We start from the raw sequence: 22932 nt of genomic DNA, 5'->3' as shown, positions 1-22932 counted from the left end.
TTAAGTCTCCAGATCAAATAAATGCTTCATTTGGCAACAGTAAGGCAGTTTTCCCAACGACTTTTAAAGGCGTCACAAAGCCTTAACCAGAAGTGATATAATCAGGAAGGGTTTGTTTCTCTTTAGGCTGAGGGATGTCGCAAAAGTAAAGGAACTTTTAGAAGGAATAAAATACAAATGAGAGAAATGCTATGCAGCTTGAAATGAAAGAAAACAAAACACTACACTTCCAGAGAGAATTGTGTTGTGAATCAAAAACTAGCAACAAAGAAATGTACTTCTTAGCCATTAAGCCTACTTAGGATGTACTTCAGAGCAGTAGGCTCGCTTTGTCTGACATATTCTGCGCATACAGTAACAAACTTGACAGAAGACACACTGCCCCTTTTAGAATCTCTCCTTTCCAAATTATTTGAGGCCGCTGCTGGGGCATTTCTCAGATGCCATACCTCAGCAGCTCCTGTGCAGCAATATAGGCCTCATCTCTTTGCTTCACTCCAGCCAAGCTGCTAGTCCAGTGGTTCATCAGTCGCTTCTTCTCCATGTTAATAGCCTGCACCTCCATACAGGCCTAGGGAAGAGAGAAGGTGTAGACAGTCTGAACCTATACGGGCTGGAGAAACCAAATATTCTTTGCAGTGCAATACCTTTTTCTTTACATAATACGCAGGGCAGAAACAGCTTCAGTTAAAGTGTCTGATTTATCGTCACACCAGAGCATAGAAAAGTTACTGGTCTTCAAGAAAAAGTGCTGAGGAAGAGGGCTATGGAAGTGATTTACAGACAATTCTTAAGGAGAAAGGAAAGAAATATCTTCATGTCAGCAAACAGGAACAAAGTATAAAACTCTGGCCCGTATTGCACCTATCACGTGAGCATGAGCCAAAGGGGTCAGTCACTCCGGACGGAAATATTAACCAGGAGAAAAAGGAAAAGAAAGCACTTCCTACCTCATTCACTGCTTGTCGAGTTACTTTTGTGTCCTCTGCCTGGGCCACAAACTGAGCTTCAAACAGAGCAATCTGCTCTTGTAGTTCATAGGCTTTTCTTGTTAAGCGCTCCACTAGGAGATCCTAAAGAGTCAGAATCGAGCCGTTCAGGATGAGTAACACAATCTCAGTCTTCATCAGCTACGTATTCAACAAGAACAACACAGCCTAGTATCGGGATTGAATGGGCAAATGGATTAGATTTGATTCCTACTGAACCTCTCAGTTCAGGTATGAATGACTGCCACAAATGCAGAAGAGAGCTTTCAAAAGAAAGAATCCTTCTTTGCTGATTGCGTTATCTTTTTTTTATTATTATTTACATTAGAAAATTGATACTTTAGATCTTGAATTAGCATTTCTTCCTGTCATCTTAGATTATATTATGACACCTCTCCATTAGCCGGGAATCTTAATAACTCATGATGTAAAATGCTTTGTTAGGAAACATCTAAATCCACTCCAACTGTTTGCATACAACCCCGCATTGAAAATCATCAGTGTCCTGCTGCAAGCAGAAGGCAGCAGAGGGAGCTCCAGCACACCAACAGGCTTGCTCATTTCCGAAGTTGTTTTCCCTGTGAAACTCACCCTAACTCAGAACAACCCTTGAAGCTTGAACGATGCCAGTTCTTCACTACCTTTCTGCCCCATCTCCTTTTGCTTGCATGAAGAGCAATTTACTATCATAAGGAGTGCAGGAAACCTTTGTGCGGTACATACCACTATCTTCATGGAGGCTTTTCCTTCATTTTTAGAAATGCCTGCTTTGTTATGCAGGGTTTTTGTGTGTTGTGTGTATCTGTGTTTGCTTTGCTTTGGTTGATTTTTGTTTTTTTTTTTTCCCCCAATTATTTGGGAATAAAGTCCCCATGCACTTTCTACGTTTGTCATTACAGCCTTTCTTCTGACAAGGCAGCACCTCCTCCAAGATTCATCACTGTTATCCATCTTTATTTATTTAAAAGCAGACAGTTTTACTTGATACCTGTTTTTTCTTTTCCACCTCAGCCCGGACCTTCTCTGCCTCAGCCTTCTTTGTCGACTGTTTCATCAGTAAGATATTATGATGCATATCCTCATCCATATTCTGCATGTACAAGAGACGCAGGGCCAAGTTTTCTGCTTGGGTCTGCATCGCAGAAACTGGGGAGGTGGGAGAAAGAATATTTACCAAGAACTATGTTTGAAGGACACACTTTAAGCACAAATAAAACGGGAAGACTAGAACAGGCTGCCACGTGGGCGTCCCTAAGAACTAGGAGTACCTCTGAAAGTCCCCAATGAGCACATCATTCTTTGTGAATTTTACTGTGTTCTAAAATCCAGCTTGTATTCAAAGTCACTTGAATTAGGGAAATATCACAAGGACTGCCTCGGTCACCTTTCCTGCGTTCATCATCCGTGTTCTGACACACTTTCTGGTGAGTCAGCCTGAGGCCCTCCAGTTCCTCTTCCAGCTGCCGACGCGCTGTGGCTGCCTGAGAACGACGCTCGTGGCTCTTCTCCAGCTCCACCTGCAGATGGGCCAGCTGCTGCTGCACTCCGTAAAGAACCACACCAAGCTCTTCTCTCTGTTCTTTGCTCTTCTTTGTTGCTGTCCTCTGCAAATACAAGAGGAAATCGGTTATCCGACTTCAACTTGCACGGGGACGGGATGCTGTGAGAAGGCAACAAAATACTCTTATCTACCAGTTCTCGAAGCTCTAGATCCACTTTTTCCATCTGCTTAGTAAGGTAATTCTTTAGGGCAGTCTGGAATCTTCTCATCAGAGGCTGTAAAAAGCGTGACAGTGATAATTTTAACACATTTGTGTAAATAAATGATGAAGGAACCTTAATGCTACTGCCACTTCTGAATAAAACATTGTATTCTCTACCATGAAGGCTTGGATTCCTGTTTAGCTACACTCACTGCAGCAAGTTACACAGTGGGAGTTCACTGACAACAGAGAACGATGATTAAGGGTATCTGAAAGTCAGAAACATCAGGAGAGCAACATCTGAGAGCCCATCCACTCCCTCTTGTATCAAGTACTTGTCTTTCAGGAGTTCTAAATAGTATCAAATATGCCCACAGCATTGCTTGTCTTTGAACCTGAGTTTAATACTGAGAATAGACATTTAGTAGTCAGTACTTTTGCAAGATATACATTTTAACATCTAGTTTTAGCACACAGCTAAACCACTGCTTAGAATTTGCCTCACACGTTCTATATAGCTGCAAATACAACCAATAGCAAAAAGCAAGATTTGGAGATTTCTCACATGTTCTGGATCCAAGACAACCAGCTGTGTTTCTTCTGCTGCTTCATTACTTCTTCCACTTGTTTCATTTTGCTCAGCTCCAAGCTGCTGGCGTTCCTGTTCCCATTTTTGGCTACCATGCTCACTAGCAAGCTGATTAAACTGCTCCAAGGCAGATTCTGAACAGAAAGGGAAAAAAATAAAAATAAACAGCCAACGCTTACATTCTGTAGCATTATTTCTAAAGGTGGATTCTCATTGACCAAAAAGAGAGAAAGCTAGATATCGTGTTTGTTAGATGGAATCACGTACTGTAGTGTCAATAAGGGCAGGACAATACCTGGTTCCTTGGAGCTGTTCAACTCCCCTGAAAATGCAGGTGCCTCCATAGGAGCTCCTGAAGCTGCATGGGAAGGGTTCCCTCTCTCTGTTCCTGGCTGCTCCATCTCTCTCAGTTCAGGAGGGCTAGCACCAAATTCCATTTTGTCCAAGGAAGCCTCAGGAGATTTTTCCTAGAATATGAAATTCACCAACTGAATCAGCATTGCAATCTGTCTGCCCCTAAAAACCTGCTTATTTTAGCCATTACGAGATACAGCCAATACGAAGAATTAGCAAGAGAATCCTGTTCTAACATCAGCTCACAAATATACCGGCAAAGCTGCATCACTCCCGATAAAAGAAACTTTGCAAAGATACAGCACAACAAAGCAACGTCTCCCATTTCGTCAGAGCCTTTGTGTACTTCATGCTTGACCAATTTGCTTCTCCCTGCTCTAGTTCTGATTGGTTTTGTGGTTGCAGCAAGAAAATCGCCTCTGCAACAGCGGACTGTGAAGTTACAGATAATGACCGTGTGTTCTGTGAACAACATGATATATTTTATCACAGCGTTTCAGGTCTGCAGAACCGGCACCAGAGACTTCTCCTTTTGGGAAAATGCCTTCCCTCGGTGCTCCAGAGGAACAGCTTCTTCCTCTTCACTGCCATTCCCGTTCTGTGCCTGCATTGTCTGGCACACAGCACAGACAGAAAGCAGAACAGCATTACAACGGGCTGTGTGCTTTGTTTAATGCTAACGGCACGGCATTCTAACAACCGACTCAGAAGTTTGATCTCATTTGCAACAGAAGTCACCAGTTTTGCAGTAAGATAGCAAGGGTACAAGCCCAGTGCATCGCTTCATAACTCCAATCCATACTAAAGAAGAACACAGAGTGCCCTTAGGGGCTGATGAAGGAAAGCCTCCCAGCTGCCGCCGCTGCAGCCGCAGCATTCCCTGCCTTCTTTCCAAATGGAACCAAGCTGTACCCCACGTCACCGGCTGCCAACTTCAGATATTGTACGGTACTGTCGGAGGAAAAAACGGTTATCACAGGCAAACCTCAAAAAACCCTACAGCGACGTGCGCCTACGGAACCTTCTTTTGGATAACTTCCTTTTTCGGGTAACTTGCTTTCTGATTTGCCCGCAGCAGTCGAGCAAGAAACACAACGGACGAGGCGCCACCGCAGACCCGCGGGGCCGGGCCGGGCTGAGCCGCAACCCGCACTCACCCGCCGCCGCCGCCGCCGCCGCCGCCGCCATCTTCCCGTTGCCAGGCGACGCGACAACAGCCGGTCACGTGACGGCCGGGCGCGACCACCTCGCCCCGCTGTGGGGGGGCATGGGGGCCGGGGGGTTCGGGCCGCACCACCTCGCGCCGCAGAGCCGGGGGGGAACGGGCCGCGCCGCCTCAGCTCAGCGCTGCCCCCCGGCCCCGCTGCTGGCACAGGTACCGGGGTACCGGGGTAACGGGGCCGGGGCGGGCGGGGCGAGGCGGAACGGAGGGGGGCGGGGCCTTTTCGCCCTTCCCGCAGCTCCCCGCCGGCACGGAGGCGGTTACCGGGTGCCCTGAGGCGGGGCGGGGCGGGCACGGCCTGGAGCCGCGCGGAACGAGGAGGAGGAGGAGGAGGAGGAGAAGGAGGTGGCGGCGGCCCCACACGGCGCCCGGTGGGTACGGGGTGGGGCGGGGCCGGGTCGCGCTCCCCGGGGCGGGGGGAAGTTTCCCGGCCCGCTCGGTCGGTGGCAGCCCGGGGCGCTCGGGAGGGGCCGTGGTTCCACGCCCCGGGCCCGTGAGGCAGAGCCCCCCGCCCGGTGTCCGGGAGCAGCACGCGGCCGTCTCCCCGTTCTTTGTCTCTCTCCTCCTCGCTGTTCCCCATCCCTCCCTCCCGAGCTGCCCCTCCCGTGGCCCGGAGCTTCGGTCCGCTTCCGTTATCGGGGCTCCCTGCTCGGGTGGGGGCGGCCCCGCGCTGCGCTGCTCCGTAACAGCGCTCCGACCCCGGCGCTGCCCTGCCCCGTGCTGCGTGCGGCTGCCGCGGTGGATGCGGTCGGTGATAAACTAATGGAAGGTCTTGTAAGAGAGAATAGGAGGAACAAGAGGAGCGGCTGTTGCTGGACAGCTCAGAGGAAGGATGCCAAGGCTTGCTGCTGCCCCTTTGAGCCGCCTTTGAGGTTGTGGAACACGCTTTCATCCCGGTGAATGCTCGGCTCAAATGGGACAATCTGTGGCAGCTGCTGCCCTGCCCTGCGCTGCTCGGTGGGGTGCTGGGGTCTCGCTGGAGGGCACAGTCCCATCTCTGAGGCTGCTCCAGGCATTGAGTCCCTGGTCCATGTGCCCAGATGGGCTCTGTGCATTTTTTGGCTGCTCTTTAGGCATTGGCTCTGCGAGAGTCAGCGGGCTGTGGCTGCAGGACTGTGCCAATAAAAGGCCGTACGGTGTTACCTACCACACCAACGCTGCCCTTAAGTAATGCTAAATGATGGTTAATCCTGGGACAGAGGGACATGAGGCGCAAAGAATTTCACGCTGCCGTTTGGCTTTTAGGGCTGGAGGCGTGTAAGCGTCGCGTTTGCTTTTTTTATGCCTGAGCAGGTGTGGCTGGGAGCAGCCAGCAGGCGCCGATGATGGCATTTCGTTTCCCTTTTTATCTCTGAGTCACAAACTTGCAGCGTGCAGTCTGCTGTCCCTTCTTTACCTCTCAGCTGCGATGCATCTGAGTGAAACCTGCTGCACGGGAGCGGCCGGGATGCATGCTCTGCATCGGATTGCAGCCTTTGCTGTGGCTGCTGTCGCTTCTTCCTTTGCTCTGTGCCCTGCCTGCCGCTGCTGCACCTGCAGGTTGGAAAGGAAAGGCTTTTGGTGACCTACATCATTCTCCCTGCAAAATGGGATGACTTCAGAATGGCTCCCCACGGTAAACTTTTTTTTTCCTTGATTTGGCTCGGTCATCTTAAATAGCTCTAGCTAATAGCTAGCGGGTTGGATAGCTATTTTTTTTTTTCTTAGTACAAAGGGAAGGTCGATACCTGGCTCCGTGTCCCTGTGCTCTGCCATCCAGAGCCTGGAATGCAGACAGAGCGATTGCTCTGCCCAAGGGGAGGAGGAGGAGGCAGTAACTTCTGCCAGGTTTGAGACCTCCGCTGCTCGGTGACTCTTCCTTTAATTTGCAAAATCAACTTCAAGTTATTAAGGCAAAAGAAGAAAAAAAAAAAGCTTGTTGTGGTTTTCTTTCTTACGGCGTTTTGTGCTCAAATCTGGTGCTGATTTTGACAGCTCTTATTTCTCCTTTGTGCCCAGACGTGCTGTGAGCCACGTGTTTCACTTCAAGAGCCCTGTAATTTGGCTTATTTTGCTTGTGAAGTGATTACATTGCACAGAACATTCACCCTCGGAGCCATAAGATCTGCTGTCAGACCCGGAGCGCTGGCAGCGTGGCTGTAGGCTGCAGCACACCACTGAGTGACCCTGGGCCACGTGTGTCGGTGGGAGAAACCCTTCGGGTCGCTGCGGGGTCTGTGGCAACATGCTGGAGCCCGCCTTGCCCTCCTTTTCCAGCAGACAGGGATCTTGTGCAACCGGAGGCAGTGACATTTGGTCCAACAGCCGCTGCCAAGGTGAGGGTGCGATCTGCCAAGCCAAACAGGATCTTGTTGTTTATGAGAAGGGGAAGGGCACTTCCAAGGGAGGCAGGCAGCCAGCGCTGCTGGAGATGCCGCTGCCTGGAAGTGGGCAGGCTCTTGTGCGGAGGGCATCGCGCTGTTGCAGAGGAGTTGGCAGCCCAGCGTGTCCCTGAGCTCCCGGGTGGCTGAGGGGCCGGTGCTGGCTGGGATGGCAGCCAGGGTGGTGAGGACAGGCTTGGGAGCTGCAGCAAAGGTTTTTAGCGAGGGCAGTTAATGCGTGGGAGAAGAAAATGTCTGTGCGCTTAATAAATGTTGGCACTCAGCAAGAGCTTATCAGCTAATTCAGTGCTTCAGATTCCGGAGAGCTGGGCTGGCTTTGCCATGTCGAAAAGAATCCCTTCAGATCAACGAGATAACTAGAAAGTTAGTATGAAAAGTATGTTTTTAACAATGCGGATTCTGTGCTGACTCAGCTGCAGGACAGGGTCGTGCTGCCTCCCCCAGCCCGTGCCTGAGACAGCAGCAGCACCACTTCCCACAGCCCAGGCCCTGGGATGTTGTCCCATGTGGGAAAGGGCTCAGAATGGAGCAAACCGTGCGGATTTGGTACTTCTAAGAGTGCTGGCTTGTGCTGCCTGAGCTCCTGACCTTTGGGGAGCAGAGGCAGGTTCGCAAGCTGTTTCCATACTGGCAGGACGTTACGTTCTGGACCTCCTGGCTTTTTTATTTCTTCTTCACAACCTGCTCATGTATGCATGTACCTCCAGTGCCTTCCGTCCGCGCATCAAGGCAGTGCTGAAACAACAGGTGCTCTGCAGGTCAAAGTGACACTTCCCTTAAAGCTGCTCCTTCAAAGCAGGAGGAATTTAGATCTTCATTTGTTGCTTTGTTCTTGCTACGCCAGGTAAAAGCTAATTAAATGCTGCTTCTCTTGGCAGAGAAGTCCTGTACCTCTTCCTGCATCCTGAGAGACCCTGGGGAGCTGCAGTGGGGCATCCATCACATAAGCTCACGTTTCATAGGTGCATCTCCATCTGTCGCCCGTGTTTTTCAAGGAGTCATTCCCTGGTCAGCAGCTGCAACCACCTCGACTACACCGTCTTTCTTTGCTTATGCGGGCTTTGCCTTTTTAGGCAGATGAGCCTCTGTGGGTGTGGTGGAAGCTCAGGGCCGGTGATGCTGCACAGGTTGCTCCGCATCACTGCTTTGGGCTCTCAGCACTGTGCTGGAACGCAGTGGTGGGGAGGAGGAACTGCAGCAGAGCTCGCAGGTTGTGTTCTTGCAGGGTGCTGCAAGAGGAAAGGTGGCTTCCTCTGTAGATATCTTTTAGCAAATGCCTTCAGTTGAGATACAACCTAGAGCCTGAAGCAGTCATGTATTTTTTTGACAGTCTGGAGAGGAGTGAGCATATGGCTCCCCTGGTGTTTGTTTCTTAGGGCTGAGACATGAAGATACGTGTTGCATTTGGTGCAAGGAGGAGACATCGGTGTGAAGGACTTGCAAAGTAAATCTCTTCTCAGCACATGTTGAGTGCAGAACATAGCAGGGCTGGGGCTTCTCCAAGTCCCAGTGAATGCTGAAGTGCAGAAGCTATGATTCAAGCTGACAAATGTAGCAATTGCCAGTTAAGCCAATAGCTTGCCCTTTAATGAAGGCACCATTAACTACTCGTCGGTCCCATTTGCCATCTCCTGCATGTAAAAATCACTCCAAGCTGGGACTGCTGTCTTCCTTCCCAGCAGCTTTCACCCTGCTCTTGGGGAAGTACTGACTTCTGTTTGCCCTCTCGGGCTCCTTGCTTCCTCATTTATCCAGAGATACCGTTAAAACCACATTTCAAGAAATCAGAGCTCTTCCATGTTAAACTGTGCTTGCTTTACACCCCTGCATACTCCCTGTATGCAGTGCCTCCAGCAGCACAAACCTGAGCCCATCTGCTTCTCTTCCTCCTGGCTGCCCCTCCGTGTGCTCTGCAGACAGAGTGAGCAATGAGCACCACGCCTGCACCCAGCCCTGTGGCAATGCATGGTGCCACTGGGTCGGGCTGGCCTGCTCCTGGCAAGCAAGGCTGTGTAAATACAGAGGAACAGAAGGAGGTGTCTCCTCTGCTCGTGTCCCTTTGGCAGAACAGCAGCTGCTGTGTGTTCCAGCTGGGGGCAGTGGCAGCAGTAGTGCCTGCTCTGCACCGAGTTCTGTTGGGTCGTCTGTGGGATGTCACTTCTCTCTGAAAAAACATTTTAACTACCAGAGGTCTTTTTGGTTTTTTTTTTTTATTGCTTCCATATTCCTTCACTGCAGAGAGAAACATCCCAGGATTCCGTGCTTTCGCATGCTTAACCCACAGAGGAGTCGTTAGGGATCCAGAGCACTGGGAGGCTCCTGCTTGAGCTGTAGAACTGACGCAGCAGTTGATGGGAGACCTCTTCCTTCCCAGGCAGCGGTAGGCATGTGCTGCGCTGCCCTTGTGTTTGTTCTAACACTGTTCTTTCCTCCTTCTTGACAGATCTTCTGAATTTGGCTCTTGATTAAAGCTGACAGATAATGGAAACATTTCCTCGGCGATGTCTCTGGGGCGACTCCTCCGACGTGCCTCCTCTAAAGCTTCTGACCTCCTGACCCTGAATCCTGGTGGCAGCAGCACTTCCTCTTCCATACTCGATGGGGAGATTATCTACTCCAAGAACAATGTCTGCGTCCACCCACCTGAGCTGCTGCAGGGCATCGGGGAGCACCACCCAGGTGAGGGGCTGCAGGCACTGCTCGCTCACCCTTTTTCTCCCTCCTGCTCCTGGGGAGTTTGTTTCTATCAGCATCTACACACCAGTGGGGTGCGGGGCAAGGCGGGCTTTGAGGTGCTGAGGAAAGCCATCCACAAGCTGATCTATCAGCTCTTCTTTTAATAGGAAAAATTGACAACGCTGCTTCTTCTGGTAGCATAGATTTACCCGTTTCACTGCATCCTTTTGTACTGCCAGAAGATGAACAGTTGTCATTTGAGGGCAGTAACTTCTGCTGCTCTTTCAAATGTGTATGGTTCAGCAAAGCCAACCATCATCTTGTAACTGTTATTGCTAGAGTGGCCTCACCAACCCATGGTAGAGGGAAAATAAAACCTGATTGTGGCTGCATGCACTGGCATAAATGAAGATAAATACTGCCCCTATCCCTTTATTCTCATCTGTTGCTGTGCTCTTTCATGTTTTCATCAAAGAGAGCTGTGGCTACTGGCTTAACTTCACAAAACTGATTATTCTGTGAACATTGACCCGCACTTCCCCTTTCATATGTGTGACTCTTCTATTGGCTTTCCGTGAGAATTGTAGCCCTTTGGCTATGCTAAGGTAAATATTCTTGAAAAGAAGAAGTATTCAGCTGGCACTTGACATTATTTAACTAACAAACAGTGAAAGTTTTTCATGTGGCAACATATTTCAGAATTTACTCTTGATTAGTAATCCAGCCAGGAAGTTGAAAGCATTGTACGCAATTTCTGTCTTCACTTAGGCCAGAGGGAATTTAGAGATTCAAAAGCCGTGCGCAGCCCTGAAATTATTTGTAAATACTGAGTGATGCAGAAAATTCCGCAGTTCACTTGGAATTCTCTCCTGATGACAACGAGTGGTTGCTTTGCCCTTGTGCAGTGGTGGTGAAGAGGGGAGGCGATGGGGAAGGGCAAGTTTCTGGCTTGTTCACTTTCCTAAGAGTGAAGCTGTGTTGTAACCGATTGCTGCTTTGCTCTCCTGAAGGCTATTTGTGCCTGTACATGGAGAAGGACGAGCTGCTCGGCACCACGCTCATCCTCGCCTGGGTCCCGAACTCACGCATCCAGAGGCAGGATGAAGAAGCCCTGCGCTACGTCACTCCCGAGAGCTCCCCGGTGCGCAAAGCTCCCCGCAAACGAGGCCGCCACGCTCAGGGATTTGGTGGTGCCCAGCAGGCTTCTCCCACCGAGCCAAAAGGGGCAGTGGTCCTGAAGGAAGACATCTTGACTGTGTCACAGCTCGTGAAGGACGGGGCTTACATCAGTTCCCCTTCTTTGGATGGGGAGAGGCTGTCCCAGAGCTGTGCGGCAGCAGATGGTGCCCACCAGTCCCTGCAGCCTGCCCGCAGCGACTCAGGAATCCTATCGACAATCAGCTCTCAGGACGAGCAGAACAGGTCAGAGCTGTCGGTGGAGGAAGGGCTGGACTGCAGGCCGGAGCCAGGGGAGGACGAGGGCTCCCTGGAGCTGTCTGCTGATGATGTGAGCAGGGACAGTACTTTTGACTCTGATTCTGATGCCTTCTCTTCCCCGTTCTGCCTCTCTCCCATTAGCGAAGCCCTTGTGAAAAGCAGTAGTTCGGTATTTCTGGATACTGAAAGCAGGTGAGTTCATCCTTTTCTCCAGTTTTTGGGTGAATTGCTGGTTGCTGAGCTCGGGATTGTTGAAGGAAATTGAGAAGCTTGACAGTGACATTGAGCTGAATATCCTGTCTGGCTTCAGACTTGCTTTAATTCCTCCTCTATTATGACACCTGTGTAATTCACAGGAAATTGCTTGTTGGCCAGTCCTGCCCTTGCTCGTTGAACCCTGGCCTTGTCCATCGTGCAGGACTGTGCGTGTGTGGGCCTCTCGGGTGAGCTGTCTGGAGCCCTGGGAGCAGCATTACTGACGTGGAAAGCTCCCCTGTGGGTCTTGCTGGCTCTGCTGCGATGTGCTAGCTGCTGGTGCAGAGCCACATCAAAGCATCTGGCTGGCGTCCTGCGAGCCTGGCTTCCGGGCAAGGTGCTGCAGGGACAGGAAGGCTGCTGCTGCTGACAGCACGGTGACAATGAGGCAGAAATACGAATTCTAAAACATTTAACCTGGTTAATACGGTCAGCGCTGGCACATCCAAAGATCAGTGCTTCTCAGTGGCACCTGGTGTCAGCTCTGTGCGGGAAGAGGGCCCCCTGGCAAAGCAAGGCTTTATCGCCGTGCACCTGATCGCTTCCCACATTGATCCGCGGTGTTTCTGGCTCTCTGCCCCACGGTCTCCACGCTGTATCACTCGATTCCGTCGTGCAGAGGAGGGGTGTGTTCATGAAGCACCCCAGGGCTGATTGTAAGGATACAGCCGAACTTGAAACTACACCTGAAATTAGGAAAAACAAGTTCTACTTTGTGTGTGTCAGCAACGCACAGACTGCACGGAGACTTGACGCTTGGAGAGATTTGGCCTCCGTATTTCATGGTCTAATCTCAAACCCGGAGAATGCCAGTAAGAACAAGTTTATGGAAGGAAGCGTTTTAAGTGGTTTAACTCTTTCTGGATATTTTTCTTTTGAATACGTAAGTGTGGTGATGTCAGACGTTTGTATCGGCCTCGTGTTTGGTGCTTAGCAGCGTGCAGGCATTAAGTGTGAGCCCGGGGAGCTTGGGGCTGCAGGGAGGTGCTCTCCACCCCCCCCACAACACCCTGCTCCCTGCAGGGCAGCCTTGCGAGCAGTGCAGGCTGCTCAGGCCGGAATGATGTTTCCAACTGGTGTTGAAAGTGCCCCTTGTAGCTCTCTGCGTGCCCGTCTCCTACTGACAGCTGCGGATAGGACTGGGGGAGGGCTTTGGGAACTGGATAAATGCTATGAGACATACCTTGAAAACCTGGAGAGGCCTTTGAAGGAGTTAAATATGACCTCTGACAGCTGACTTTTTCTTTTTCCATTCTTTGTGTGTTGGCTGACTCCATGAAATAGGCTTTGCAGTTTCACTTCTGTTGGTTTCTGGGTGCGCTTCCTGAGTGAGGTTTCACTCCGGCGCTGGCTGCTGTTTGGGGCTGAGCCTGTAGCTGCACGTGCTTTCAGAGAATGTTGTGTTGAATTTGACTTGCTGCAAAAAAAAAAAAAAAAAAACAACAACTGAAATCCACTGCCACCAGTGCCTTAGTTTGCTTCAGAGGTGTAATTTTATTCCTGGAAGCAGCACGTGATGCTGAGCGTGCATGAGCTGTTTCTGTCCCTATAGAAAAGATGTGCTTCCTTTTTTAAGTCTTGCAACCTGAGTTTCAGTAAGTGATCACCAATCAGGTTGCTGCCTGGAACAAACTTTAGGAAACTTCTATTTATTTCACTTCTTTCAGTGATAACATCTGTGTTCTCGGGGTCATATAGCTGTAGCAAAGAGGAATAGTGCACTATGTGCCATGACATTGACCTGTGGTATAAACGACAGTTGATTTTTTTTACTTTTTTTACTTTTTTTTCTTTTTTTTTGTAAATAAAATACAATTTAAGCTATAAGCTCCTGCTGTGTGCATGCTGCCCTGGCTGCTGGGGAGCCCTCTGCTGGCCCTGCCTGCCTGCTGCTCCTGGGGGGCTGCTCCTTCCTTCCCCTCTCTTTATCTTATTTTAACTCGTCTGGCAGCAGCCTGGAAGCCTCTTACAGTGGATGTGGCCCTCATAATTTGCAACAGATTAATTAAACAGACCTTTCATTGTTTGGGACTTTAGGCTTGAAAGCCTTTTGTCCAGTGTGTCCATTTTCTTGGTGCCAATTTGTTCCTCCCCACAGGGCCTTGTGCATGATAGCTGCAGATCTGGGTGCTACTTGCAAACTGCCCGAGCCAGAGAGTTTGCACAGAATACTCTGCAAAAATCTTGTCCAAAACTCTGACTCCCAACGCTCGCCCCAGCTTTTAGGGGCAGGGGATATTGCTCCAGAAGTCACCACAAGCTTGAAAGCAGCTTCCTTGTTTCCAAAGGGTTTTCTGCTGGCAGCTCCCTCATGCAGCAGAGCTGGAGTGCGAACAAAGTTTGTGCTGCTGGCGGCAGCTCCCTCCCTGCCCCCCGGCCACCACCCTCCCTCCAAAGAGGAGCGAATGTTTCTGGTTATTTCCCTTGCCTTTGGGGAGCTGCAGTAAAGAGAACGCTGCTTTGCTCCGTGCTTCTTTCAAAAGCTGCAGCCACGCGTTGCATGGGTTTTCCAGCTTGTCCATCCCTTCTGTGCGGTTGAGCACCATCAGACATGGAGAAGCGTGATGTTGCTGAAGGATTAGGGTGTGTTGGGTGAGATGAGATGAAGATGGGCAGCTTGCAGGACTCAGCTGCGTGGGCACTGAGTGGCTCCTGGATCCCTGCCCTGGGACCTGCTCCTGGGGGCAGGAGGGAGCTGAGACCCCAGTGCTGCGTGCGGGGGCAGGAGGGAGCTGGGGAGCCTTGGAGTTGCACAATGAGTCAGTCATTTTAAGTCGACAACTCGCCTTTTAGAGCATAAGGAAATAAAAACGTATCCATGGTTGGGTTTTGTTTTGTTGTGTGTTTTTTTTTTTCTTTTTCTTTTTTTTTTTTTTTTTTTCTTTGCTTCTCAGTTTGAAAGGCTGCCAGAATCCCATGCAGCGATCGATGCTTTCCTCCCATTTACACAATTCCTGGGGCTGTGGAGAGGGCAGTGCCCCATTACCAGCATGCATTTGTGCTTCTCAGCAGCTGGGTTGGGCCGTGGGCAGGAGGGGGCCGTGCCCTCCTGGTTCTCGTGCCCCTGTTGGCCCTCGGGTTCCTGGGGGCAGCAGCTGATGGGAGGTAGGTGTGCAGGCAGCGGCTTCATTCCGAGCTGTGTTTGTGTGGGAGGGGGGAGATGCTGGAAATAAAACCGTCTCTTTCCGTTCCTTTTCTACCTTATCACTGCTATCTGTCAGGAAACATCTGCCTTGGTTTGAAGGGCACGGGTTGAGGACAACGGGATCTGGACCCGGCCTTGGGCTATTGCTGCCCTGCTAGATTACTCAGCTTCCATTTCCCCATCAGCAAAGTGAAACCAAAAGCTTTTGGTATGTCCTGGTGATGAGATAGCATCTGACACCTGCGTGATGTCTCTCAGTGCTTCTGAAGTCGCTTTAGCTGGTCATGACAGCAGCTCTGTACCAATCAGTTGCTGAAGCACTTGGTGCTCTGCAGGGGCGGGTTGGATTTGTGTCCCCAGTTAGCCAGACCATGGGCGGTGGAGCTGCGAGGGACTTCTCACTGCAGCAGTGAACAACGACCATAGAATCACAGAATGGTTTAGGTTGGAACCAACCTTAAAGGCCATTTGGTCTTTGCAATAAACAGGGATGCCTACACCTAGATCAGGGTGCTCAGGGCCTGCTGACCATGCTGCTTTGGATGCAGCCCAGGATCTGGCTGTGAGGGTACAGTGCTGTCGCACGTCCCACTGCCATCCACCAGTGCCCCCAGTCCTTTTTGGCAGGCTGTGCTCTGTTCTTACACCCCCAGCTTGTGCTGATAGCAGGGGCTGCCACCACCCGGGTGCAGGCCTTGCATTTGGCTTTGTTGTACCTTATGAGGTTCTCCTGGGCCCACTGCTCAGCCTGTCCAGGTCTCTCTGGATGGCATCCCATCCCTCAGGCATGTTGACAGCACCACACGGCTTGGTGTCATCCACAAACTGCTGCGGCTGCACTCGATCCCACTGTCGATGTCAGTGAAGATATTAAAGAGTGCCAATCCCAGTACTGACCCCTGAGGGACACCACTGCTCACCGATCTCCATCCAGACATCGAGCCATGGACCACCACTCTCTGGGTCATGACACATCTTTTTCATGCTGGAGCTAAACCACGGTAGAGTTCTCATGCTCCGAAGGAGTCATGAGTGCATGTGACCAGCTCTTACAGGCACAGCACACAACGCAAGCAGCAGCTCCTTGGGCGCGCTTGATGTAATCTCTGCCGGTGTTGCTCAGCCCTTCCTGGGGAGCTCATCAGCAAATGGCTTCCTTGGGGATAGCACAGCGTGCTGCTGCATCACGGTGTTGTGGCAGCACCTCGGTGCCGCTCAGCCCCCAGCAGACCAGGCAGGGGCCGTGCATGGGCGCAGTGGGGCTGCACGCTCACCGCAGTGCTGCTAGGGGTGGTTGTGTACCCAGGGCCGAGGGAATTGGTCTCTGGGTTCCCAGCTCCTGTAACTTCTTGCAGTGTGTTGCATCACACTCGCCTGCTTCTGGCAATGTCAACCTCAGGGCCTGGCTCTGGGTCTGCGTGGTTTGGGAAGCACTTAGTGCCACTGGTACCCAGAGCAGTGCCTGTAAGGACAGTGCTGTCCCTTAGTGATGCTCTGCCCCATGGCAGTGGGGCAGGCGTGGGCTCCGGGCAGGGCCGTGCTGCCCCATCTTGCTGTGAGGTTGGGGAGAGCCAAGCAGCGGTGTGGGCATACGGTTCCGTTTTGCTTTGTATCAATATTTGAACAGCAAGCACGTTAATTATGGCAGGTTTGGTTTTTTTCCTCCGCTGGTTTGCTGCCAGCTCTCTGTGGAAGAAAAATAATGACAGCCAACTTGAGATCAGGAATTACGGCTCGAGGGGCGGCGGAGCTATTTGTTTGGGATTTTAATTGAGGAATACACAGGTGCTGCTGAGGTCCGCTCCCACAGACTGCTTCACGTTGAGCACATCGGTGCTGTAATCAATAACTCACTCTTCCAGCTGCTCGGCTCCTTTGGGCTCCCGTTCTGAGCACCACAAGGGCAGTGGTGCTGGGCCGGGTCAGCGGTGCATGGCTGTGGTGTTGGCAGAGAGTTGCCCAAAATTCCCCATCCGCTGCTTAGAGCCAAGTGTGTAAGAACAAAGGTAATCTTCGGGGCTTCCAAGGGACCGTCGGTTTGAAGGCTTGATTGTAATTAGCATAATTAGTGGAGGATTTTATTTTTTGCATGGGTAGAACTGAAAGAGAAAAGCAAAATAATCCATTGCTGCAAAATATAAAATAAACACTGGTAAGAAAGGTCCCCTTCTCTCGTCCCGAATGGGCTGAAAAGCAAACATTCCTTTGGGGGCTTTGCTGAGAAATCACTTTTTCCGTCTCAGGAATTTTCTTAAGCGTTGCTTTTCGGGTACCTGGCGGGCACCACGCTGCAGACCTGAGTGGAGGAGGGAGATGCATTCACTACAAACCTCTGCAGTGGTGAGCGGCAGGCGCTGCCTCTGCGTGCTGTAGGAAGGAGCGGAACAAATGCCGTAGGACAGCTGCGGTTCCCCCGAGGACACGGGCTAAAAAAGGTGAAAGAAGTGCAATTACGGGAGCTTTTCAGCACGGAAAGTTAATTAGCTACTAAATAGCATTCATTTAGTGCAGTTCAGCGTGGGGAAATTTATGTTTTGAAAGCAAACAGATCAATGGAAAGCTGTGGAACGGGCTTTTGGGGAGTCCGTGTTGACACTGATGTACTTTGTGCTGTGACGTCCTCACGCTTTCCAGCGGTCTCCCTGGCGAGTGGGAAGGGCTGCTGGCTTTGCTCCGGGTGTGCCTCCACGTGAGGGTGTTCCGACATCTCGTTTCGGGATTCCTGGCTGTGTGCTCACCCAGACTCCTACCCGCCCTTTCTCTGCTCCTGGGATTGATTCTGCTGGGGCTCTCTGAGGCAGAGGAACTTCGGGTTCCGAATGACTTCAGCCAAAGGGGGAATTCAGCACAGCTCCCGGCCTCGTTACGCCTTCCCGCTGATCGTGGTTTGGCACTGGGCTTTGCTGCCCTGCCTGTGTCCTTCTGCCCCTCTGCAGCATCACCTGGAGCAAGCAGGGCTATTTCAACAAACTGCTCCGTTCCACGTTACCTGTGTTGTTTCTCCCTTCTTTCATCTATTGCTGAAATCAGCACGTTTCACAATTCATTATACATGTATGTTGTCAAGGACACTCTTTTATTTATCAGAACAATAGATTTGGGCTCCAGCTACCCAACCTGACCTCACTTTGTACCGTCGCTACACTCAGTGTTCAGGCGTTTTGGGATAGCTTTGAACTTTTATTGATGGATCATTTATTTGAAGCCATCTGTCATTGGCGTTTCAGGCAGCTGATGCTGCCGTGAGCTGCGTCACCTTGCAGGAGAGAAGAGAAACTGGAAGGTCAGTGCCTGTGGGGAGCAGTGGAGACGCAGAGAAACACCAGCCCCGGGGAGGGAAGGGGCACGTTGTTCCCATTACATGGTGCTCATACATTATGGTGATGCTTATTGTCTGTAAACAACGCTTCCTTCACAAGCCAGCACGCAGGGATAGATGGGGCTGTAAGGCAGGATGCAATTACCGGAGGTGTGCTTGAGTACGGTGCTGATGGAGAGCCAAGTGGAGAGGGTTTGGCTTTTGCAAGAGACTCTGGGAGGCACTCAATAACCACCACATCCCGGCTGCCATCCTCCCTCTTCTAATTACACGTGTCACCTCTTGTCATAAAATGAGTTATTAGATCTTTGTCGCTAAAATAGCCTTCCCATGTAATTGGTGCAGGTCTCTGCCCTGGCTCTGTAACAGTAATAACAACTGGTTTCCTGTCTCTGTGCAGCAGGTGCACGCTGGCTGGATGGTAAGCCAGCCCCATTGCTGCAGATCAGCCCCACTGCTGCAGGTTGGCCCCACTGCTGCAGGTCGGCCCCACTGCTGTAAGTCATCCCATGGCCAAGCAGTTCCTGCTGCAGCTGGAACACAGGGCCAGCCCCACACGGGCGTTTTGTTTTGTAGAGGCTGCAAAAGCTCACGGGAAGCAGAGGCATTGATTGCTGTAGCTGGTGGTTGGGAGAAAATACATCACTCCCTGATCTTGATCTCCCCGAGATGTATTTTGTGACAAGAGAGTGATGGGACTTGAGCAAAGAGAAAGGGTGTAACTGGCCTCGTGGCTGTGTCTGTGGGGTTCCTGCCTCAGGGTTTGCTAATCCCCCTGATGTTTTCCTCTGTCCCTCCTGTTCCCGTGGGGGTTGCATGTGTTCTCCTGGCAGTCTGCTTTTCCTGGCCCCCACGCCCCCAGCTCTCTCTTAAATGTTCCTCCAGCTTTTTGCCTTGCACTCGTGCAAATCCCTCATCCAGCAGGTATAATGGTCCGGCTTTCATAAATAATAAATGGTAAAATTCTTCCCTTGTGTCTGCACATCAAGTGTGCCTGGATAGAGGACTCCCCAGAAGCCACAAAACCAGCGCTGGCGGTGCTACGTGCCACCACTTGGGTACATCAACAGTGTTTTAAGAAGCAGCCCAACAGTTTAGAGTCTTTTCATTCCTTTTTTTTTCTTCTTTTTTTCCCCAATATTGATGCAAAAAGGAAAAAAGTGACCCTAAACACAGTGAGGTTTTTCTTTTCCTCTGTTCCCACAGTGCCTGAATGCACGGTGGTTCAGCAGGTCCCAGCCAGCCATCCTTGGGTGTGTTGCTGTGCCCCTGTTCAGCTCTCCGTGCACCGATATAAAACCTCTGCTCGGTCTCACAGCTCGTTTGAGTCACCTCTTCCAGGGCAATCCTGTGGAACCAGCTGTGCCTGCTGCTGAGTGTTGCTTCACAAATACCAGCTGCTTACAGCAAGCAGTCCCGCACGGGTGTCCTGTACCAGGACTCCTCTTGCTTTTGCATGAACGTGAGCTACAGAGTGCTTTAGGAAGGTGTTACATTTTGCAGCTTGAGCTGAAAATAGCGCTTGAATTTTCACAAAAAGCCTGTACAATTTTCGTGGGAAAGAGCTCCAAGATCCCCAAGTCCAACCCCAACCCATCCCCGCCATGCCCACTCACCACGTCCCTCATCTCCACAGTTCTGGAACACCCCCAGGGACGGTGACTCCCCCAATCCCTGGGCAGCCTGTGCCCACGCCTGGTCACTCTTTCCTGGAAGAAATTTCTCCTACTGTCCAGCCTGAACCTCTCCAGCACAATGTGAGGCCATCACCTCTTGTCCTGTCGCTGTTAACTGGGAGCAGAGGCTGACCCCCACCTCTGATGCAAGCCTGCATGCTGTTGGCTGCCTTCTTGGCTGCCTTCTTGGTGGCTCACGTTCAGTCAGCTGTCCCCCAGCACCCCCAGGCAGCTTTCCAACTGCCTTGCCCCAAGCCTGGAGCACTGCATGGGGTTGTTGAGACCAAAGTGCCGGACTGGCACTCCAGAAGGACGGAGCAGCAGAACATCACGAATGGAGCCATGGAGCTGCTCTTCGAGCTGGCGGTGAAGCAGAGTTTGTCCCCACACAACGCTGCAGAGCGAGGGAAGGGGCTGGGGGGGCTGTTTCCCATGCGGGTGGGCGCTGAGGCTTTGAGCCATCCATTGGAGCCATTAAAAATGTAACCCACAGCCAAGGGGGATGTCCGGAGCCCCGGCCATTGGGGTGCAGTGACCTGAACCGTGGGCAGATGCTGCTCGGCCCTGTGCAGGAGCACCACAGCCGGGCTCGGCAGGCATACTGATGTGCTGTGCTGCAGATGCATGCTGAGTGTGTGATTTTCAGCGTTCAGTGCCTACATTGTTAGATAAGCGGATTAGAAAACATTGCATAAAGTGGCATTGCAGGGGGCTGTCTTTATACCTGCTACTTGCCTTGTTTTGCAAACCCTGATTTCACAGCGGAACCCATTCAGAGCTTGCGCTGAGATTGTTCACATGTATTGGCCTTTTTAAGAACTGAGGGGTCACAGTTTCAGATTCACTTAATTCTCAAAGCAGTGATATTTTTCTTTTGGGATTGGGGCTGGTAGCAGCCATGTTTTTGCTCGGAGCTCAGTGTGCTCCTTGGGGTGGGTGCATGGATGCAGCACGTTCCCAGCTCCCTGCATGCTCCCTGCACCATGCTGCTTCGCTCCCCTGCTCCAGGCTGGCTTGGAGCTCACATGTCACTTCCAGCTCCTTAACTCCCCAAGTGCCAGGCTTACAAATGGGAACTTGAAGTGTATGTGGCTGAATCGAGGCATGTGGGGCTCGCTTGCACAGGGGAAGTTCAAGAGAAGCCTCTTTGGATCTCACTGTGTTCAGAGGGACTTTGCCAGGTGAGACCCAGGGCACACAGCTCGCCTCCCCGGGCAGTGGTGGAGAACACATTCTGCTCTCCCCAGTTCTGCGTGCAGCAGACCAAACCCAGGAGCGCCTGTTGGGACAGCAGGGCATCGATTTCAATAAAAATCATTTAATCTCTTTTGTAAGCGGCCTGTTATTGATTCCCTAGACCTGCCCTGAATTCCAATGTCAGAGCTCTGGGAAAGATGTGAAGCTCGTGGCAGCTGTGATTGTCGCATGCAACTGCAGCCTCTGGCTAACGCTGCTGGGCTCTCCTCTCGCTCTGCTGCAGGGATGCAGGTGATGGCTGCAGGGATGCTGGTGACAGCCACGTGCCACGCTCCCACTGCTGCACGGGGAGCCCCAACGGCAGCACCCGGAGCCCAGAGAGCAGCAGGCAAGCACAGGGCGAGGAGCAGCAGAAGGTGGGCGCCCTGGAGCAGATCTGCGGAGTCTTCAGAGTGGACCTGGGACAAATGAGATCCCTGCGCCTTTTCTTTAGGTAACCGGTTACCTCTTGATGAGACGCCACAAGGCAGGGCTGGGGCAGGCCTCGGGGGTTTGTTCCCTGGGAAAGATAAAATGCAATTCCTTGGCACGTTGGGAGGGTAAGGGTGCCCTTAGCAGTACAAGGGAAGCCCCTGGCGGAACAGTTCTGTGGCCAAGTCCAGAGCTGTAAGATGATTTCTGCCTTGTTTGAAGGGAGAGCTTCATTGCAGTTTGCTTCCCTCTCTCTGCCATCCAGTGTCCCCTTCCCGCGTGGCTCCTCCTCACCCTGGGAAGTGACCTGAAGAGGAGAAGGCTCCAGGGAGATCTATGGTGGCCTCTCACTATCTAAACAGAGGCTGTAGGGAAGAAGGGGACAGACTCTAGCAGGGTCTATTGTGGCACAGGTTGCCCATAGAGGCACTGGTGCCCCATCCCTGCAGACAGCCAAGGTCAGAGGATGGGCTCTGAGCACTGATGGAGCTGTGGGTGTCCCTGCTCATTGCTGGGGGTGGGACCAGATGGCCTTGAGAGTCCCTTCCAACTCAAACAATTCCATGATTCTATGATTCTGATTCTAACCACATGTTACCTTCCCCACTTCCACCCCGCAGCGACGAGGCGTGCACCTGTGGGCAGCTGGTAGTCGCCAGCCGGGAGAGCCAGTACAAGATCTTCCATTTTCACCACGGAGGCCTGGATAAAGTGTCGGAGGTGTTCCAGCAGTGGAAGTACTGCACCGAGACCCACCTGAAGGAGCAGGTAGCGGGCAAGGTGGGGCAGGGGGCTTCTCACAGGGAGTTGGGGAAATGAAGCGGTGAGGTCCCATCACTGAATGGGGCAGCAAGGCACCGGCTGGTACTGGGATGCAGACGGAGTTCAGCTGTGAGGTCTTGGTTGTGCTTGCTCATCCTCATCCTTTCCTGTTTGGCCCGTGGAATCTGGGGCAGATAAGGCAGGAACCTCGTTAGGCAGTAATTTTGCAGGCTGTGCTGTGCAGGTAGGTCAGCACTGTGCTCTGGGCAGTGAGGTGGCTGGGAACCTGCAGCAGTGCGTTGGAAATGCTGTCCGAGCCTTCCATCCATTTTGTGAAGCATAGAATACTGCATCTGAAAATGTTTTGACAAGGCATCTTGCCATATTTTGTTCAATCTACATACAAACGTGATAAGAGCTGTTTAATTATCTGTTTAAGATACTATATGTGCTTATTAGAAACAGTGATTTTTAAATTTCCATCCTTCCCGCAGAGACCCCTGCTGCTTTTCTTATTATGGTCGCATGGGCTCACTTTTTGCATTGAACAACCTTTGATTTTTAAATTAAATGTCAGCTGCAGTCTTGCACTGGGATCAGGAGTGCCCTTAGAGAGCCTGGCACTGCCGTTCCCCGCTCGCCTAACAGCAATCCCTTTGTATATGGCCAATCATATGTAATTTATTGCAGGCATTCCTGGCAGGGTGAAGTTTTGCTGTAAGCAGCATTAATTCACTTTCAGGTCAGGGACAAGAC

The 22932-nt window shown here is 51.5% G+C and overlaps 3 protein-coding genes across 12 annotated transcripts in view; 2 read left to right on the top strand and 1 right to left on the bottom strand.

Annotated features, from left to right (window-relative positions):
* CCDC40 (coiled-coil domain containing 40) overlaps positions 1 to 4921 on the bottom strand; it is an 11984-nt gene extending 7063 nt beyond the window's left edge. The window contains exons 1-8 of one of the 2 annotated variants that reach the window (XM_021415074.1): positions 4797 to 4921; positions 3577 to 3749; positions 3258 to 3415; positions 2682 to 2765; positions 2374 to 2593; positions 1978 to 2135; positions 951 to 1073; positions 450 to 571 (exon numbers count right to left, since the gene is read on the bottom strand). In XM_021415074.1, the coding sequence (XP_021270749.1) occupies positions 450 to 571; positions 951 to 1073; positions 1978 to 2135; positions 2374 to 2593; positions 2682 to 2765; positions 3258 to 3415; positions 3577 to 3718 (1007 nt within the window). In that variant the 5' untranslated portion in view covers positions 3719 to 3749; positions 4797 to 4921. Of the gene's footprint in view, positions 1 to 449; positions 572 to 950; positions 1074 to 1977; positions 2136 to 2373; positions 2594 to 2681; positions 2766 to 3257; positions 3416 to 3576; positions 3750 to 4792 lie in introns of both variants that reach the window. The other variant, XM_021415073.1, reaches the window with a different exon arrangement.
* On the top strand, positions 3890 to 5133 carry LOC110407505 (spidroin-1-like). Its single transcript, XM_021415264.1, has 2 exons — positions 3890 to 4583; positions 4711 to 5133. Exons 1-2 carry the CDS (start codon positions 4470 to 4472, stop codon positions 5131 to 5133), a joined length of 537 nt encoding a protein of 178 aa, XP_021270939.1. The 5' UTR covers positions 3890 to 4469.
* Positions 4876 to 22932, top strand: part of TBC1D16 (TBC1 domain family member 16) — a 25548-nt gene continuing 7491 nt past the window's right edge. For 2 of the 9 annotated variants that reach the window (XM_021415083.1, XM_021415081.1), the window contains exons 1-5: positions 5072 to 5228; positions 9682 to 9917; positions 10925 to 11543; positions 21227 to 21436; positions 22035 to 22182. In XM_021415083.1, coding sequence (XP_021270758.1) covers positions 9740 to 9917; positions 10925 to 11543; positions 21227 to 21436; positions 22035 to 22182 — 1155 coding nt within the window. In that variant the 5' untranslated portion in view covers positions 5072 to 5228; positions 9682 to 9739. Of the gene's footprint in view, positions 5011 to 5071; positions 5229 to 5304; positions 6473 to 6564; positions 7173 to 9403; positions 9429 to 9681; positions 9918 to 10924; positions 11544 to 21226; positions 21437 to 22034; positions 22195 to 22932 lie in introns of those variants that run through there. The other 7 variants (XM_021415080.1, XM_021415075.1, XM_021415084.1 and 4 more) reach the window with 6 other exon arrangements.

Source organism: Numida meleagris, chromosome 17 (genome assembly GCF_002078875.1).
Source record: "Numida meleagris isolate 19003 breed g44 Domestic line chromosome 17, NumMel1.0, whole genome shotgun sequence".
Taxonomy (NCBI): domain Eukaryota; kingdom Metazoa; phylum Chordata; class Aves; order Galliformes; family Numididae; genus Numida; species Numida meleagris.
This window is presented reverse-complemented; position numbering and strand designations above follow the sequence as displayed.

Bases quoted from the DNA above. Each gene is read 5' to 3' on its own strand.
- LOC110407505 (XM_021415264.1), top strand. From the start codon at position 4,470: ATGAAGGAAAGCCTCCCAGCTGCCGCCGCTGCAGCCGCAGCATTCCCT. The intron at 4,584-4,710 runs GTACTGTCGGAG...ATTTGCCCGCAG, and splicing joins CCAACTTCAGATATTGTACG to CAGTCGAGCAAGAAACACAA.